Raw genomic sequence first — 17622 nt, 5'->3', positions numbered from 1 at the left:
AAAGGAGACAAAAACCCCAAACCCAAAACATTTTCATTTTTATTTCATTAGATGGGAACTGAACCTATTTTTTTTTATTTTAAATCAATTTGTCATGTTGGAAATTCTGAATGTTGCAAAAAAGTTGAATAGCTCAAAACAGACATTTTTTAAAGAAAAACTTTTCACCCAGCACTAAAAAGATATTTCTGCAACCTTCCCTTTTACTCTAGACATTTCCTTCAATAGGTACATCCCTTCTATATTGGCAATTTATAGTATTTTGCTTTTATTTACCTTGTGTTTTTATTATGCATGTAAAACTACAAGTCATTGTAGAGACAGTTCTGAACCAAATAGACTGGATCGCCCCCCTTTCCCTCCCCCCTAATGAACTTTGGGGTATTTGAAATCCAGAGCTGAATTTTTTTTCCCCTTAAGCCCTTCTCTAATTGAATTGTTCTCCACAGCCGTATGTTTCGCAACTCACCCCAGTGTATCCTTTTTCTCCTCTACAATCTTTGGAAGGAAGAATTCAATATGTGAATAAGGAGACAAGACATAAGTGGGTTCCTGTAAACACGTGCACATTCAGAGAACCAATTAAATCCAAGTGTAACATGAGACTCAAACATGCCGAGATTATCTGAATAAACAGACCACAGGGCATCTCACGATTCATGATGCATTCAAGTGGGAATGGAACCCAGGAAGAAAAGGACCCTAAAAGACTGATTTATAATAAAGTGGCTATTTAATAGCCATTGATTTTTATTCTGACCTTGCAAGAATCAATCTTTGTAGAGAAACAACCACAGCTACAGTGCACTGAAGCAGGAGCTGCACAATGCTGTTACCTCAAATAGTGGGATAAATTAATACCCAGTGTGGAACTGTGAACCCACGGGGAACTCAGCACAGAGGACAGTGTGATGCTGCAGAACCAGCCCCAGAAACATTCCACAAATAATGTGACAAAACCCCATCTCAGGGAGCAAAATATTCCTAGCTGACTACACAGTAGCATAGGCCCCTGTGGCATTCTCAACAAATCTACAGCAGATAATGGTCTAAAATTTAGATGTGGATGTAGCTGCTAAATCAACAAACAAGCTGTCTTTAGGGTTAAGTTTGGGCTCCAAGGCATCATTTTAGTGGCCTGTTAGGGTCACTCTAAGATCTGTATTGCGCCTAGAGATTTCTCTTCTCCCCCTGCTTTTCCACCTGCCTACTTCTTCCCGGCCTCAGCAATCTCTCCTTCCCAGACCATCCATTCACCACTTTCCCACATTCCACCAGTAGCTTCACCAGTAAGGACCCAATCCTGAAAACACTTACAACACAATTGAAAAGTCTCATTGAAGTCAATGGGCATAATGTACCACACGTACTCACAGGATTGAGACCAAATTATATTTATACGGGCCATGTGGTTTCCATCATCCCTCTTCTCATGGTCCTAACTGATTAAATCAACATTAAGCATGGAAGTATCAGAGTCAAGAGCTGCACAAGGAAGTGGGACACTCATCAATTCTCCAACAAGACAACAAACACAAGCACCAAAAATCCAATAGGAAAAAGACACAAAAGACACTGAAAATTCCCACTTACAATTAAAGGCCCCCTGTTGTTTTCACGATATTTGTTCTGGAAGAAAATGTAAACAACGGTGGCTGCCAAGGAATAGAGGAAGGCAAAGACCGCGATAGTGACGAAGAATTCCGCAGAAGAAGAGAAGTCCCCTATTAGCGAGAGCGTTTCTCGTCGTTTGCCTTCGCAGGTGGGAGCATCAAAATTCACCTGATGCAACCTAAAAAATCCAAGACAGGAGAGGTGAGTTGAAAAGGCCTAGGGATTTGTTACCTACTAGTGATATGGTTACATCTGAGCTGTGTTCTCATTGCTTTAAATGCTGACATATGTAGGTCTCAATCCTATAAACCCTTGTGTGTGTAAGCAGTTCCATTGACTGAGTTCAGTGGAGCTTGTCACATGCTTAAGGTTACTCATATGTGCAAGTGTTTGCAGGATTGGGAATGTAATAACCTAAATTAAAGCCTTTAAATCAACTGCATCATAAACAAATATTAGCTTTAAGTAAGACCATTTCAACATTTTTGCACAAACATCTGAGATAACGGTGAAGTCCTGTAGGGAAAAGTAAAAATTACTCTTGTTCATCTAAGCAAAAAACTTCAGATTTTTCACTTTTACAATAATTAAGGAGAGGAAACATTACAAAACCGGGTGACTCTTGATTTCTTGAGAACAATTAATTCAGCACAAAATTGCTTGCAATCTAATCCAGAATGACAGACAAAGACCGTGCAATTTGCTGGTTTAATAAATCATTAAAGCAAGCTCAGGTCTTGCGTAAATTGCATAGTGCCTGGCTTCCAGTAGATCTTTAACTCATGACTGTGTGGTATGTGGCACTTTAACATAAAAGGCTTTCGAAATGTGGTTGCAGCAGAAAATCCGTGTGTGTGTGAGAGAGAGTGCACGAACCAGTCACTGCTGACTCAGCTCTAAATTGCAACAGCGTTTCCCATGCAGAGGTTGTCCCCTCTGTTCAACCAACACCAACTTCCCTGAATCATGCTATGGAAAGATGTTTGCAAGCCCAGGAAGAAACACATTGTGAGCCAACACCCGCCCCCCCCAGGTTTGATCCATTGGGTTCTGTTAGCCACCACTAGCATGAACCGAGGTTAAGATCGGGACTGTGTGTGGGGGCGTTATTTTTAATATTAAAACTTCCCAACAAATGCCAGTTAAAAGATCGCCCAATGGTTTGGGCAGCCAATCAATCTCTCCTCGCCATTCTGCTCCAATATCATCTGTGTCATAGCTGATCCGGAACGCTGAAAAGTGTCAACTGGCACTCAACTCCGAATACTTATGTAGCTGAAGCATCACCGCCCTGTGGCAAGGACTCGGATACCAAGTATCTGAAGAGATTTCATTAAGCAGAAAATCCAAGCATCGATGCCTCCATTGGCCTGGAGTGGCGAACTGTGGCCAGTGGGAGCTGCGATCGGCCGAACCTGTGGACAAGGCAGGTAAACAAACCGGCCCGGCCCACCAGGGGGCTTACCCTGGTGAGCCGCGTGCCAAAGGTTGCCGACCCTTAGTCTAGACAGAGACCTAATCCCGTTAACTCAGTGTTTGATAGTAACTTGGAAATCAAACAGCATTAGAATGCAGGAACAGAGCACCAGGCAGAAGTGGTGCTGCACGATGAGCGGGCACAACCATGTCTGTAGGCTCTAGTCTTTTACATTTATAAATATCAAGAACAAAGGGGGTTCTGGGGTGATAGATATTGGGCAGTTAGAAAAGCAAATCTAATGAACACAATCGAGGAGCAGATTAAGGAGGGCATGACAGAGGTGCAGTTACAATGCTGAGGGACTAGGGAAGGTGGAGGTGACAGAGCTATTGGAGAGGTAGCAGCGATTTCCAAAAGCGGTTATGATCTGAAGCTAAGAAAGGGCTGAGCCTTATGGGAGACATTCCTTAGCACAGAGGGTAATTAATGTGTGGATATGAGTGCCAAAGGTAACAGCAGTCATGAATATATTTCTAACTAAAGAGAATTAGGCCCTTAGAGGAAAACAAGATATCCACAGTATAAATCTCACAAGGTAGAGTAATGGACATTGGTGGATTGCATGCTTTTTCTTCTTCTAAGCCAAACAGAACCTAACTAAATGCACAGAAGGAACTCTCTCATTGGCCGATGCATAAAGATATTTATTTGCTGCAGACATATTCTTCAATGAGCTCCTGCTGCTATATCCTTGGTATGGCTAAAATAATTCATTTGTCTCCTTAGATTTCAGCATTCTGGAGATGTACAGTAACAGACGCTCTTGTCTCCCATCAGCCAACAAAGTCTGATTAAAACTGAACATATGAGAGAGATACTGAACATATATTCAGACAGTTATCTGACTTGGTTTTAAAGCTTCCTGTCTCTATTATGCATACATTTTTCATCAAGGCTTATTGTCTTACCATGGAAAAAGAAAATATCTCCTTTGCTTATGTACCGTACCGTACCTATACAGAAATAAGGACTTGATTCAAAGCCCATTCGAATCAACAGGAAACTTTGCATTGATCTCAGTGGGCTCTGGATGAGTTATTAAGCATGACCATCCTCTGATTCCACAAGCAGGTTAATTACATTTGTTAAAAGTGCTAGGCTGACATTCTTAGAGGGGAAATCCTTTATTTATCCATGGAACAGGGACAGCACAGTTAGCTGCTCTCCAAGCTTCCTTGATGGTATTTTGCCAATGTATCTTAATTCTGATCTATCCGGGGGGAACCACCACTAGGACTAGTTCACTCTCCAATGCCCATTTGGTCCTCAGCCCCTCTGAACCTGACAGCAAAGTTGTCAGTTATTTATCTAAGCTCAGTTTCCTGAATGCTTCTCTAGGAATTTATGGGTCTGAAATACTGCAGGAAATATTGTTATATCTCAAATATGACTCTGACGCAACTGTGGTGATGTTTTAATGGCAACCACCGTGGGAGTTTGATGCATACATTTACCAGCTGGGCAGAGCGAAGGCTTTGTCCTCTAATGGGGAAGAATGAAGTTATTAAGAGACTGGCTTTGCTCTGAGGATCAGAGCCATCTGGGCAATTTTTATGCTAACACCTGTTAAACAGACTTGCAAAGACACAAGACCATGACTTGTAAATTTCACTTCAGGCCCAGCATTAGCTTTTGAAGAATGATGGAACTGTGCTTAGTTAAACCATAAAAGCAACGAGGTAGAAAAAGAAAGAATAAAGAGGTAATATTAGGAGCCTGCCCACATTTTATCATTTTAAAATCTGTTTCTAGCCCTTTCTTTTCCTCTTGCAGTCCTGAAATAACATTTTGAGGCAATTAATGTGAGTAGCAAACAGCTGACCAAAGGTAAAGTAACTAAAGGACATGATTCTCATCACACTTAAGGGGCAGTCTGCAAAGTTTTCTCCAATGCATCTCAAGCTGGGTGCCTGATCCTCAGCTGGTGCAAACTGACTTCACGTCATTGAAGTCTGACGATCTGGCTCTGAGTCTCTCAAAATGGTTTTTGCAAGCCTGATGGGATATTTCAAAACTAATTGATATAGTTTCTCTTTTCTACCCTCCATTCACCCTTACTGTGTCCTTTGCTCTGACCCATGATAGGCCTGAAGTTTTGGTTTTAAATTTCTAACCCCTGGATCTCTCTGGCAGTACCTTCCTGGCCAAGTGTCTTACAGGGATACTGGATACACTGTGATTACACCAGCCTTCTTTTATTACATTATTTTTACTCATGAGCGTCTATGTTTAGATTTTTCCAGCCCTTAAGGGAGGCTGCAGTAATTGGTGCCACTTGTGGCCACCTCACCTCAGCCCAAACAATCTATAGATCAGCTGTGCAGAAGGGCTCAAAAATAGGCCATGACTCAGCCCTAGCAGGAGGAAGATAGATGATCCTCATTGCAGGATTTGTTCTAGACGTTCAAAATCAAAAAAGAGTCCTACGAAAAATGGAAAGTAGGTCAAATTACAAAGTATGAATATAAACAATTAACACGAGTATGTAGGGACAAAATTAGAAAGGCCAAGGCACAAAACGAGATTAAACTAGGTAAAGACCTAAAGGGTAACAAGAAAACATTCTACAAATACATTGGAAGCAAGAGGAAGACCAAGGACAGGGAAGGCCCATTACTCAATCGGGGGGGGGGGGGAACTAATAACAGAAAATGTAGAAATGGCAGAGGTGCTTAATGACGTCTTTGTTTCGGTTTTCACCAAGAAGGTTGGTAGTGAATGGAGTCTAATGTAGTGAATGCCAGTGAAAATGAGGTAGGATCAGAAGAGGCTAAAATAGGGAAAGAACAAGTTAAAAATTACTTGGACAAGTTAGATGTCTTCAAGTCACCAGGGCCTGATGAAATGCATCCTAAAGTTCTGAAGGAGCTGACTGAGGAGATATCTGAGCCATTAGTGATTATCTTTGAAAAGTCATGGAAGACAGGAGAGATTCCAGAAGACTGGAAAAGGGCAAATATAGTGTCAATCTATAAAAAGAGAAATAAGGACAACCCAGGGAATTACAGACCAGTCAGCTTAACTTCTGTTCCCAGAAAGATAACGGAGCAAATAATTAAGCAATCAATTTGCAAAGATCTAGAAGATAATAAAGTGATAAGTAACAGTCAGCATGGATTTGTCAAAAACAAATTGTGTCAAACCAACCTGATAGCTTTCTTTGACAGGATAACAAGCCTTGTGGATGGGGGGAAGTGGTAGACGTGGTATATCTTGATTTTAGTAAAGCTTTTGATATTGTCCCACATGACCTTCTCATAAATAAACTAGGGAAATGCAACCTAGATGGAGCTACCATAAGGTGGGTGCATAATTGGCTGGAAAACCGTTCCCAGAGAGTAGTTATCAGTGGTTCACAGTCATGCTGGAAGGGTATAATGAGTGGGATCCTGCAGGGATCAGTTCTGAGTCCAGTTCTGTTCAATATCTTCATAAATGATTTAGATAATGGCATATAGAGTACACTTATAAAATTTGCAAAGCACTTGCAACCTCTCCAAGCTGAAAGTGGTTGCAAGTGCTTTGGAGGATAGGATTAAAATTCAAAATGATCTGGACAAACTGGAGAAATGGTCTGAAGTAAATAGGATGAAATTCAATAAGGACAAATGCAAAGAACTCCACTTAGGACAGAACAATCAGTTGCACACATACAAAATGGGAAATGACGGCCTAGGAAGGAGTACTGCAGAAAGGGACCTGGGGGTCATAGTGGACCACTAACTAAATATGAGTCAACAATGTAACGCTGTTGCAAAAAAAGCGAACATCATTCTGGGACGTATTAGCAGGAGTGTTGTAAGGAAGGCACGGCAAGTAATTCTTCTGCTCTATTCCAGTCTGATTAGGCCTCAACTGGAGTATTGTGTCGAGTTCTGGGCACCACATTTCAGGAATAATGTGGACAAATTCGAGAGAGTCCAAAGAAGAGCAACAAAGATGATTAAAGGTCTAGAAAACATGACCTATGAGGGGAGATTGAAAAAATTGGGTTTATTTAATCTGGAAAAGAGAAGACTGAGAGGGGACAGTTTTCAGGTATGTCAAAGATGGTTACAAAGAGGAGGAAGAAAAAATGTTTTTCTTAAACTCTGAAGATAGGACAAGAAGCAATGGGCTTAAATCGCAGCAAGGGAGGTTTGGGTTGAACATTAGGAAAAACTTCCTAACTGTTAGAGTGATTAAGAACTGGGAATAAATTGCCTAGGGAGGTTGTGGAATCTCCATCATTGGAGATTTTTAAGAGCAGGTTGGACAAACACCTGTCGGGAACGGTCTAGATAATTAATCCTCCCATGAGTGCAGGACACTGGACTAAATGACCTCTTGAGGTCCCTTCCAGTTCTATGATTCTATAATTCTATGTTTGTTAAATTGGGACAGGTCCCAGGTGAAAAATGAAGAATTGGGATTATCAATTAGGATCACCTTTAATGACATTTTCTTGTGTTAGGCTGGGAGCTCCAAACTCTTCTCTAATGTCCTACCACTGCTGGATGCCTGATTCTGCTTTTCTGGGGATAACATTGCTTGTCAGTGACTCACAAAGACATTTTCTCCATCTCTTCCTTTCGCTTTTGCTGCATCTCTGCCACCCCTTCTGTTTTCTATTCATCCCCCATTGCTTCTGATCTCCGGTCTCCCTACCCAGCCCACCTCTCCCTCTTTTCATTGGTCTTCTCCCTCAGTTCTTCCTCCACTCAACTGCCCCTTTCTGCTTTTTACAGCAATCTCTTGCACCTTACCCTCTCTTGTAACTCACCTCCTAAGTACAAGGAGCAGCTCGCTAGCAGCACCGGCAACGTTCAGTGCTACCTGTCCTAGTAAGTCAATGAGCCAAGGCCACAAAGTCAAGTTCAACCTGGCATGAATTTTACTTGCAGACATTAGTATAAGCAGCTGTGAACAGCCCTCTATTTTTCTATGACATATTTGTGTTTGTTGACTGCTGGTAAATAGATGTCCAACAGGGAAAACTTCTCTGCACATGAATTGTCGCTCATACACCTATAGAATAACACTGGATGGGAAAAAGAGATGGCTGAGGGAGTCTGTAGGGAAAAAGAATGGCACAGCAACATTTCTCCTCTTCTCTTTCTATCCTCTGAGTCCTTAATTTCTGTAATTCATTTTTTCTTTCTGCTCCGGCACTGCTAGCAAAGTCCAATGAAATACCAACACTCCACATACATCAAACTTAATAAAAGTAGAGATGCTGATAAAAGACACATCCCCAGTTCTGTCTTGCAAAGTCCCAGCAACCTCCCAATAAATTCCTTCCACCCAATGTTGCAAATTCACGTGAGCAATTGTTTTTAGGCAGAGGATGGGTCTGAACTGAATCCCCGGGTCCAAACGCCCCTAAATATTGGTGAAGTTCTGATTCGTACCTGGACTTAGCATCCAGGCTTCATTTCTGAATGTGCTGACCTGAAAGCCCAGCTCCAACCACTCCAGAAACTTTGAGGCTTGGACCCTTCTTTCTTTCCAGCGGATGCTAAGTGTCCTCCCCTGCAGTCCCTAGGCAGGAAAATCTCCAGCTGTCTTCAATAGTTTTGCCCAGAGGATCAGGCCCTTAAGTGTTCCATGTGGAGTAAGAGAACCAGAAAAACCCAGGTTCAAAGCCTGCCTATGATGAAGCAATGACAAATTTCAGCCTGTTGATCCTGACACCACACTGACCTGGCTCTTTCACTGTTTAATCACTCTGTCACTGTTCAGCGCCACAGTCCATCTTTTATTTCGTTTGAAACTTCATGACAATTTGAGGTTCATCTCTCGTGCGTGCACATGGTCTCGTTCTCTCCCTTTCACACAGAGAGCTCTCCAGCACAGGAGGGACAGGAGGAGACTGCAATTTGAAAGTATTCACGGCCCCGATAACTATTCTTCGCAGTGTCTTGCTCTTTCATTAAAGTCAGCACTGAATAAAATCAGGTATGCTGCACTGCTTAGTGAGTTTGTCAGCCCACTGACAGCAATACAGGTACACTGGTTTAAAACTTGTGTGAGATCAGACACTCAGATCCTACGTTTTATATCCTTTTTTCCCCTACAGCTTTGCAAACTAAGTTGTCATGAGAAATGTGATGACAAGACAGCTATATTGTCAAGCTTGACAATATCATAAAAGGGCCCCTTGGGTTTTTTGAATTCTGCCTTGTGCTGCAATACTAAAGCACTGCTGTCTTTTCAGACACTCACTGTATGTCCCTAGGAAACAAGAGTTTGGAGGTAGGAGCACAGAATAAGGGTTAGCACTGCTGCACATAGTTTGTGGGAAGATCTTTCCATTTGAATACCTCCTTTCAAGCTGCCTTTGCATTGTGAGGTTTCAAGACACCTTCAGTGGGGAAAGTGGCAGCATCAAAGGGACCCCATTCCTTATCTAATTGCAGGCTGTGTTAAGGTGAGTTGTCCCCTGCTCATGAATGAGCATCTCTTTGGCATTCACTGTTACTGATCTCCTCTTATAACTGATACACACATGGGAGCTGTTCAGCTAAGCATCTAACCATGGGCTTAACTTTGATGTTGAAGGCACTGCAGCATGTGCTTAATGTTAAGCATGTGTTTAGGGTTTTTTGCTGAATACAGAAGAATCTTAAGTGCTTTCCTGAGTCAGGGCAATGATCTGTTCCTGGTAAAAAGAAAAATGTGAACCTTTTTCTGCATGGGAAATTCTGAAGGAGGGGTATTTCTCCATTTAATTACTGGAAATGAGCAGAAAAGCAGACACTTCAATACAAACATCTTGATGCCACTATATACTTTGGTAAGTTGTCCTATTTTATTAAAACAACAGCGCACAAACTGGTGAACACAGGACACGTGACATCCACACACACAATGTGACACCCTGTCAAAGGGAGTGCCTGCTCTGTAGCGCCTCCCGGTGAGTCAGTGTGGTGCTGCACATACTTCCTGCCTCAGTGTCCCTTCCCAGGAAGCCAATAATTCCAGCTGAGGTACCCCGGATGCTGGATTCAATAATATCCTCCTTGTTTATTACAAAACCGCCTACAAAAAAAAGGTCATAACGAAGAGTCCCAAATAACAAAAGGTACTTCTGGCTTTCAGGGATCCTCCCACGCCAGCTCTCTAGGCTCTGTTCCCAGTCCCTTTTCTCTGCCTTTAAATCTCTCCTCACGCAGAAGCCCACGCTCTCCTCCCGGAGCTGGGCGGCCTCTGCTAGCCCCACTTAGTGCTCAGGCTCAGAAAGGGTTGCTGCCTTCCGCTGCTGGTGTCTGCTCCCTGCTAACACAGGTGCTACAGGAGCCTTCTTACTCCTGTCAGTGTCTGCAGGCATCGGCCCTGCTATGAAGGAGGAGGCAGCATTTATATCGGATCCTCTTCCTAGCTCATTCCTTATTAGCTGAGTGAGACGAGAGCCCAGCACCAGCCCTGCTGCAAGGCTCCTGGGCCCCGGCCCTGGTGATTCCTTCTGGATGCCAGGTCTTCCCGGAAACCTTTCCTCTCTCCCCATATTTCCTCAGGCTGTGTGTATCAGACCACCCAAACTCCTGAAGACCATGCCATGTGCAGGACTGACCAGTAGACTGTACTGCTCTTAAGGGGCAGACTACCCCATCACACACCCACACATTGTTCTTGCTCTGGCTCCAAAAATCCCCAGGGAAAAACAATATTAAATTTTCTTCCTTGCATTTGTGCTTTCCCCCCATTTTTTGTTTCCATCTGCTACACCCATTGTCAATTTTCTTTGCCATTTTAAACAAACGCAAGTATTAACAGCAATGCGACCAGAACCACCACCAGAAAAAGAGAGTGTGTCCTGGAAACTCATTATGGCAGTAGCAATTCTTGTAGGAACCTGTGGTGAAATGTTTCCTTTAGGGCTGGTAATCTCTAAAAAGGGGAGGTACTGTTCTGAAATACAAAAGTCATCTCCTGAAATGAATAGAATCCATACAGCTCCCAGTGCCTGGTGAGATAAGAGACCAAAAAAACCACAACACATTTTTAATGGTCTGTGTTTTTTCCAGTGAACAAAGGAACAAAGTAAGGAAACTTCTTTTAGATACATTAGGAAATAATTAAGTTCCCAGCAGTTCCTCCTGAGCATGCTGATTTGTTCTGCAGACAATGGACTTCAGCCATTCTTTCTCTGGGAAATTGTGCATATAGAGGAGCAGTGCATCTTACAAAGGTGCTGAATATTAAATCTTTCATCAACTCCATTTGGAGAACATTTACAGGTGTGGGCACATGCTGACTTTACATCTGTTATCCATTCCTCTAATGGACTAAATCATGTTCCCAGAAGCAGTGTCTTATATATACTACTTTGATGAAGGAAAAATATTTTAAAAGTGTTCCAGGATCCTTAGCTAGAAGGGCAGATCTGTCTGGGAAGGAATGGTCTCCACTCTTCTGAAATCCCCAAGAATTTATTCTTTTCCATAGCCAACATCTTCTGAAGCACCAACATTTCCCACAGCATGGTTCTCCAAAGGGGAGTAGTTCTTAACCAAGCAGGAAAGTGTGTTCCTCCGGTGCTCAGCGTCTCTGCTTATTTAATGATTAAATCCTTAACATCTGAAAGGCTATCCAGTAACAGCAACCCAAGAAACAGGTTCTTTATAGCAATCAGGAGAGCAGATGGAGCTGGCTAGTAGCCACTGATAAGAGGTCAGGTCCATCAGCACTGTGACTTCTTTGTCTGTGCTGTATTTATTGCGATTATTATCTGGAGTTTTTATTTACCCTGTTGGTTCCTACAATTAGCCATATTACGCTCAGGGTTCCTCTTTTGTGGAAGAGTAACATTTGAACACCGAAGCTGAAAGCTTTTGTTTGCTATGACTGGAATCCCTAGCATACACCTCACTCCCGTTCTAAAGTTTAGCCTTTGAAAAGGGATTCCTTACAATGGGGGAAATCTTTAATTGCAGAACTGAAGCAGTATTAAGAGCTTCCAGAAGGTACTCTTAAATAGTGTGGGCACTTGCAAATGGAGCTTTACTACAAAGTGTGGAATATTCCATTGTTCCTACCATTCGATGTCCACTTCCCACCAATTCTAACCTTTATCCAGTGACTTCCACTCACACCACTTACTTCTCAGGATCAAGAAGTTGTCGGGTAGGATCTATTTTCAAAGAAAGATGATATCTTAATACTGCATGTGATCTTCTCAAAGTCTTTCAGAGTTAAAGTTCTCTTTGCCCTTTCAGGGTCAAACATCTACAATTTTTACGCTTTCACAAGTGTCCAAGAAATTCTGGGGAGCTGTGTTGTAGGGGACTCATCTTGAGACATTAGGCCTGATTTTCAGAGATGCCCAGCACTCAGCTCCTTTCTTTGACTTACCCCTTCTGCCGTCTCCACCGCAGGTACAATCCAACAGAGGCTCTCCTGTACGTTAGTCTAAGGGAGTCTAACTGAGTGTAAGGGAATCTATCTTAGGGTGGCCAGGTGTCTGGTTTTCAAAAAGGTCGAAAGGGTCAAAAGTGGAGTCTGCGGCGCAGTGGAGCTAAGGCATGGTGCCTCCTGTGGCTCTTGCAGCTCTCGCCCCAAGCGCTGGCTCTGCAGCTCCCATTGGCCGGGAAGCACGGCCAATGGGAGCTGTGGGGGTGGTGCCTGAGGATGGGGCAGTGTGCAGAGCTGCCTGGCCGCGCGTCCGCATAGGAGCCGGAGGGAAAACATGCTGCTGCTTCCGGGAGCTTCTTTAGGTAAGCAGCGCCCAATGCCTTTGGTTCTCCCCACACCCCAGCCCCCTATCCCAGCCCTGTTCCCCCTCCCACCCTCTGAATCCCTAGATTCCAGCCTGGAGCACCCTCCTGCTCCCCAAACCTCTCATCCCCAGCCCCACCCCAGAGCCTGCACCCGCAGCCAGAGTGTCACCCTCCCCATGCCCCAACCCCCTCCAGCCTCCAACCCTCCCACTCCCAGCCTGGAGCACCCTCCTGTACCCCAAACCCCTCATTCCCAGCCCCACCTCAGAGCCCACACCCCCAGACAGAGCCCTCCCCACAACCTCCAGCACCCCAACCCCTGACCCCAGCCCTGATCCCCCTCCCGCATCCCAAATCCCTCATCCTCAGCCCCACACCAGAGCCCGCACTCCTTCCCATACCCCAACCCCCAGCTCCAGCCCGGTGAAAATGAGCAAGTGAGTGAGGGTGGGGAGAGCGAGCGATGAAGTGAGCGGGGGCAGGGCCTCGTAGAAGGGTTGGGGCCTCAGAGGAGGGGCGGGCAAGGGGTGGGGCAAGGGTGTTTGGCTTTGTGTGAGTAGAAAGTTGGCAACCCTTATCTAACTTATGCCATGTACACATCACTGCTAAAACTGGCCCAATGCCCTCTTGTGAATACAGGACAAAAAAATAATAATAATCCAAATGTCACTTAAGATCTAGATACACACAAAAAATCAAGTGTCGTTTGCTACAGATTTGGCCCCTTGTATTTTTTTAAACTGATCGCTGTTCAAGAGATGTTCACTTCTAAAATCCGTTCATAACTTCCACTAAGGTCGCCACAAGCAGCCCTGCTTCAGACATCAGCTTCACTACATGCACATATGCATCACACCCCTGCTGAAATGTTTGTAGGGCCAGGCCCTAACATCGATCCTAAAAATCTCATTCTTCTTACAGCTGGGCTTCAGGGATTTAAAAGGGTTCCACTTCTCTAGAATGCTGTCAGAACGCACCTGAGGGTGTAATTCCACGGCAGACATTATATAAAAAAATGTAATATGCCACTAGCAATTTATCTGGAAAAGCTTTACTAAAAGTGTATTCTGTGGTGGGTTGTTTCCAGTCAGAATACTGGAAAATATTTTCCTCTCTCACATGTTTTCAGTTTCCTGACTCATTAGGAGGAATTTTTGTTGAAGTTTTAATGAGACAATCTGTTGTTCACATGTTCTGCGCTGTATATGCTGCTGTGAGATAAACTGCTTATTTCTGTATAAAGTCAACGATTAAGCAGTGGGCAGGCTGGGACTGCTGTTTATGACATGTCATAACTATAAAGGGAAGGGTAACAACTCTCCTGTGTACAATACTATAAAATCCCTCCTGGACAGAGACACCAAAATCCTTTTACCTGTAAAGGGTTAAGAAGCTCAGGTAACCTGGCTGACACCTGACCCAAAGGACCAATAAGGGGACAAGATACTTGCAAATCTTGGCGGCCAGGGGGCTGGTAAGGCTTTTGTTTGTGCTCTTTGTTTTGGGGGTTGTTTGCTCTTGGGACTAAGAGGGACCGGACATCAATCCATGTTCTCCAAATCTTTCTGCACAAGTCTCTCATACTTACAAGTTTGAAATAACAGCCAGGCAAGGCGTGTTAGTTTTATCTTTGTTTTCTCAACTTGTAAATGTTCCTTTGCTAGAGGGAGGTTTATCCCTGTTTTGCTGTAACTTTGAAACTAAGGCTAGAGGGGGTTTCTCTGGGCTCTTTGAATCTGATTACCCTGTCAAGTTATTTCCATCCTGATTTTACAGAGATGCTTTTTATCTTTTTTATAAAATCCTTCTTTTAAGAACCTGACTGATTTTTCCATTGTCCAAAGTTCCAGGGGTTTGGGTCTCTGATCACTTTGTAACAAATTGGTTAGGACATTTCTCAAGCCTACCCAGGAAAGGGGGAGTAAGGGCTTGGGGCGATATTTTGGGGGGAAGAGGAACTCCAAGTGGTCCTTTCCCTGTTTCTTGTTAAATCACTTGGTGGTGGCAGAGTACCAGGATTTAACCTAAGCTGGTAGAAATAATCTTAGGGGGCTTTCATGCGGGTCCCCACATCTGTACCCTAGAGTTCAGAGTGGGGAAGGAATCTTGACAAAGGGTCTGGCCCGAAGTGCCACAACAGTTACCTAGGACTCCAGGAGCAGTGCTAGATTCCATAAAAGAATGTGGCCATATTAGCAAAGATCACACATACACTCCCAGTAATCTGTTAACTGTGAATAGCAATATCGATATATTTCACTAAACCACAGGCAAATCAGTTCAAGCCTGAGCCATGGGTAACAGCAGAACAGACCAAAAAAATCTTGTGAAAGCTTTACAAATGGGTCCGTAGACTCGTCTAGATTTGGAACTGGTATTCTGGAGAAGCACTGTGAACAAGTATTTTGAAGGAAGATGGAAAAAGGGGAGAATTTGTTCAATTACTCACTACATTGACACTACATAACCTCAGTGGGAATTCAGTCAAATAGCAACCAAAGTAAAGTAGGTAGGAGTGTTTTTTGCATTGGCTGCGTATGTTCTGGCATTGAAGTCAGGGCTTGAAATTTTCAAAAATATTCTAGAAAAGAGTAGCATTACAAAGTGTAAAAAAAAATCTGCAAGAGAAGTAACTTTGAAAAAAAGTCTTGCTTTCAGAAAAAAGTCTTCATGACAGGCTTAGATAAAAACACCACGACATGCAGAATGCCACAGAGACCCTGCATGAATATATATTAAAATAGAAATGGGGAAAGAGCTGAATACATTAATAAATCCAAGGATTACTTGCACTTTAAGAATCAAGTACGTGTAAAGCATTAGTGAAGATTCTTCTGGCTCCAAAACAAGGTAAAGAAGCATAAAATACCACGTCTATTAAGAGAAAGAAGCCAGTGTGGAACAACAGTGTCCCAATTCATCAAAAATGCAATTGCTGTGGATGCCACAATAGAGGAGCCTACAATTTAGTGCTGATTTAAGAATCCAAATGTTCCTTCCTTTGCAACAAAACACTACCTGTAGCATGTTGCTACCACTTTCCTTCCCATTCACTTCAGAGCCAGTTATGTGTCAATGGACTCTCCTGAGCATATATGTGTAACACCAACAGACTCCAGTTGTTGCCAGCAGGGATCGAACCTGGGACCTCTGGAGCTTAGTACATGAACCTCTACTGCAGGAGCTAAAAGCCATATGGCTGGTGGCCCATCCAGGTTACATGTGGGGACTCATCTGGGATTTCAACTGGGAAGTCTCTGAATCTTGGGACATGCTTCTTCAGCTAGGGGAAGTATGTAACCCACACACCTCCTGGGTGTGGTGTTCTGTCCCATCTAGCAGCACCGAGACCACTTAGAGAGAGAGAGATTAATGACAGGTTTCAGAGTAGTAGTTTAATGAGTTTGCTCTACAGCCTTAGTTAACAAGTAGAGGATCATGTATTAAGTGCCAGAGGTCCCAGGTTCGATCCCACCCGCCAATGACTGGGGTCTGTCAGTGTTACATATGTAAATCAAGTGATACCCTTCATTAGGCTGCTCTTCAAATTTAGTAGCAAGACAGTTACTGATGAGCCTTAGAGCTCTGTAAAGCATAGACAGCCCTGTGCTAAGGCTCCAGTTCAGCAAAGCACTCAACCCACATGCTTAGCTTGAAACTACCCTGATGTTCAAGTACCCCTTAGCCTCCAGTAGTTTAAACATCCTCTTTCCTAAAGCTCCAACCTTGTTTATGGCTGTCCTCTTCAGGGAAACTTGACCGTGAAAGCAAAGAGACACATGAGCTTAGTAAGGGTTCCCCAAAACCAATCACTCTGTACTTTACATAGCATGAGAAATATGCAGATCTAGACCGAACAATTAGCCAGCCATATATATTTGCCTGCCTCAGTTTCCTCATGCTCTGGAGCGTTCTTTGGGCTGAAGTCAGAGTCCTCTTCTGCGCATGGCTTCTCCTCCGAATCATGGAGACTCCCCCTCTCCTGGGCAGCCAGTCTTCTCCCTCTGCACCTGGTCCTGCAGTTCAAAAGGACGCTTCTGCTATGACAGTATGCCTCTCTCTTCCTCCTTCCTGGCCAAGCTTCCTGTGTCTGCGAGTCCCTCAGACCCTCTTTGCTCTAAACCCCTTCCCCTTCCAGCTACTTGGTCCGACTGGTTTTTCTAGGCTTCAGCCATCCATTCTCCTGAGCTGCTTCCACCTGAGCCATCAAGGTTTAATGACGCTCCATTTCCCCTGGTCTGGAAGATACTCTCCAGACTTGACAGCAAATGGTGGTTTCCATACACACTGAGGCATTCAATGATACAGCAACTGCACATCCAACAGAATTTATACTTTGTATATAGACAGATTCCCCAAATCATCATAGTCAAAAACAAAGGGCTAGTTTCTCAGCTGGTGGAAATCAGTGTAGCATCATTGAAGTTGATGAATGTTCACATTGACTTCAAGAGAGCTATGTTGATTTACATGAGTTGTGAATCTGACCCCCAGGTTGTTGTTTGGCTGTAGCCACACATGGAAAAACATGTCAGCACTTTTAAATGCCCTATTTAAAAAAATAAAACCTTTCCCTCTTTCCAATAACACCATACAAAACCAAAGTACGTGAATCAGAGTTAAATGAAAAGAAGCATAAACTAATACTTATGTGTGAAACCAAGATGCTGAAGACTCAAGTTAGCTTTGTATTATTAGGCCACATTAAAACGAAAAGGGAATTGTTAAAATGTCACAATTAGAGCAGCATGCACCCAGAAGGATTCTCCTCCTGAACTTGGCACAGTGGGATGCCACATTATGGTCTTCGTTCACTTCACTTTCAGTTTG

General features: G+C 43.5%; 1 protein-coding gene across 1 annotated transcript in view; it reads right to left on the bottom strand.

Moving 5' to 3' along the window:
- SYNPR (synaptoporin) overlaps positions 1-17622 on the bottom strand; it is a 170691-nt gene that overhangs the window by 14788 nt on the left and 138281 nt on the right. The window contains exon 5 of the mRNA XM_045025506.1: positions 1594-1792. Coding sequence (XP_044881441.1) covers positions 1594-1792 — 199 coding nt within the window. The remainder of the gene's footprint in view (positions 1-1593; positions 1793-17622) is intronic.

The sequence above is a fragment of the Mauremys mutica genome, chromosome 7 (assembly GCF_020497125.1).
Source record: "Mauremys mutica isolate MM-2020 ecotype Southern chromosome 7, ASM2049712v1, whole genome shotgun sequence".
NCBI lineage: Eukaryota > Metazoa > Chordata > Testudines > Geoemydidae > Mauremys > Mauremys mutica.
Note: the sequence above shows the minus strand (reverse complement) of the source record. Positions and strands in the feature narration are given on the sequence as shown.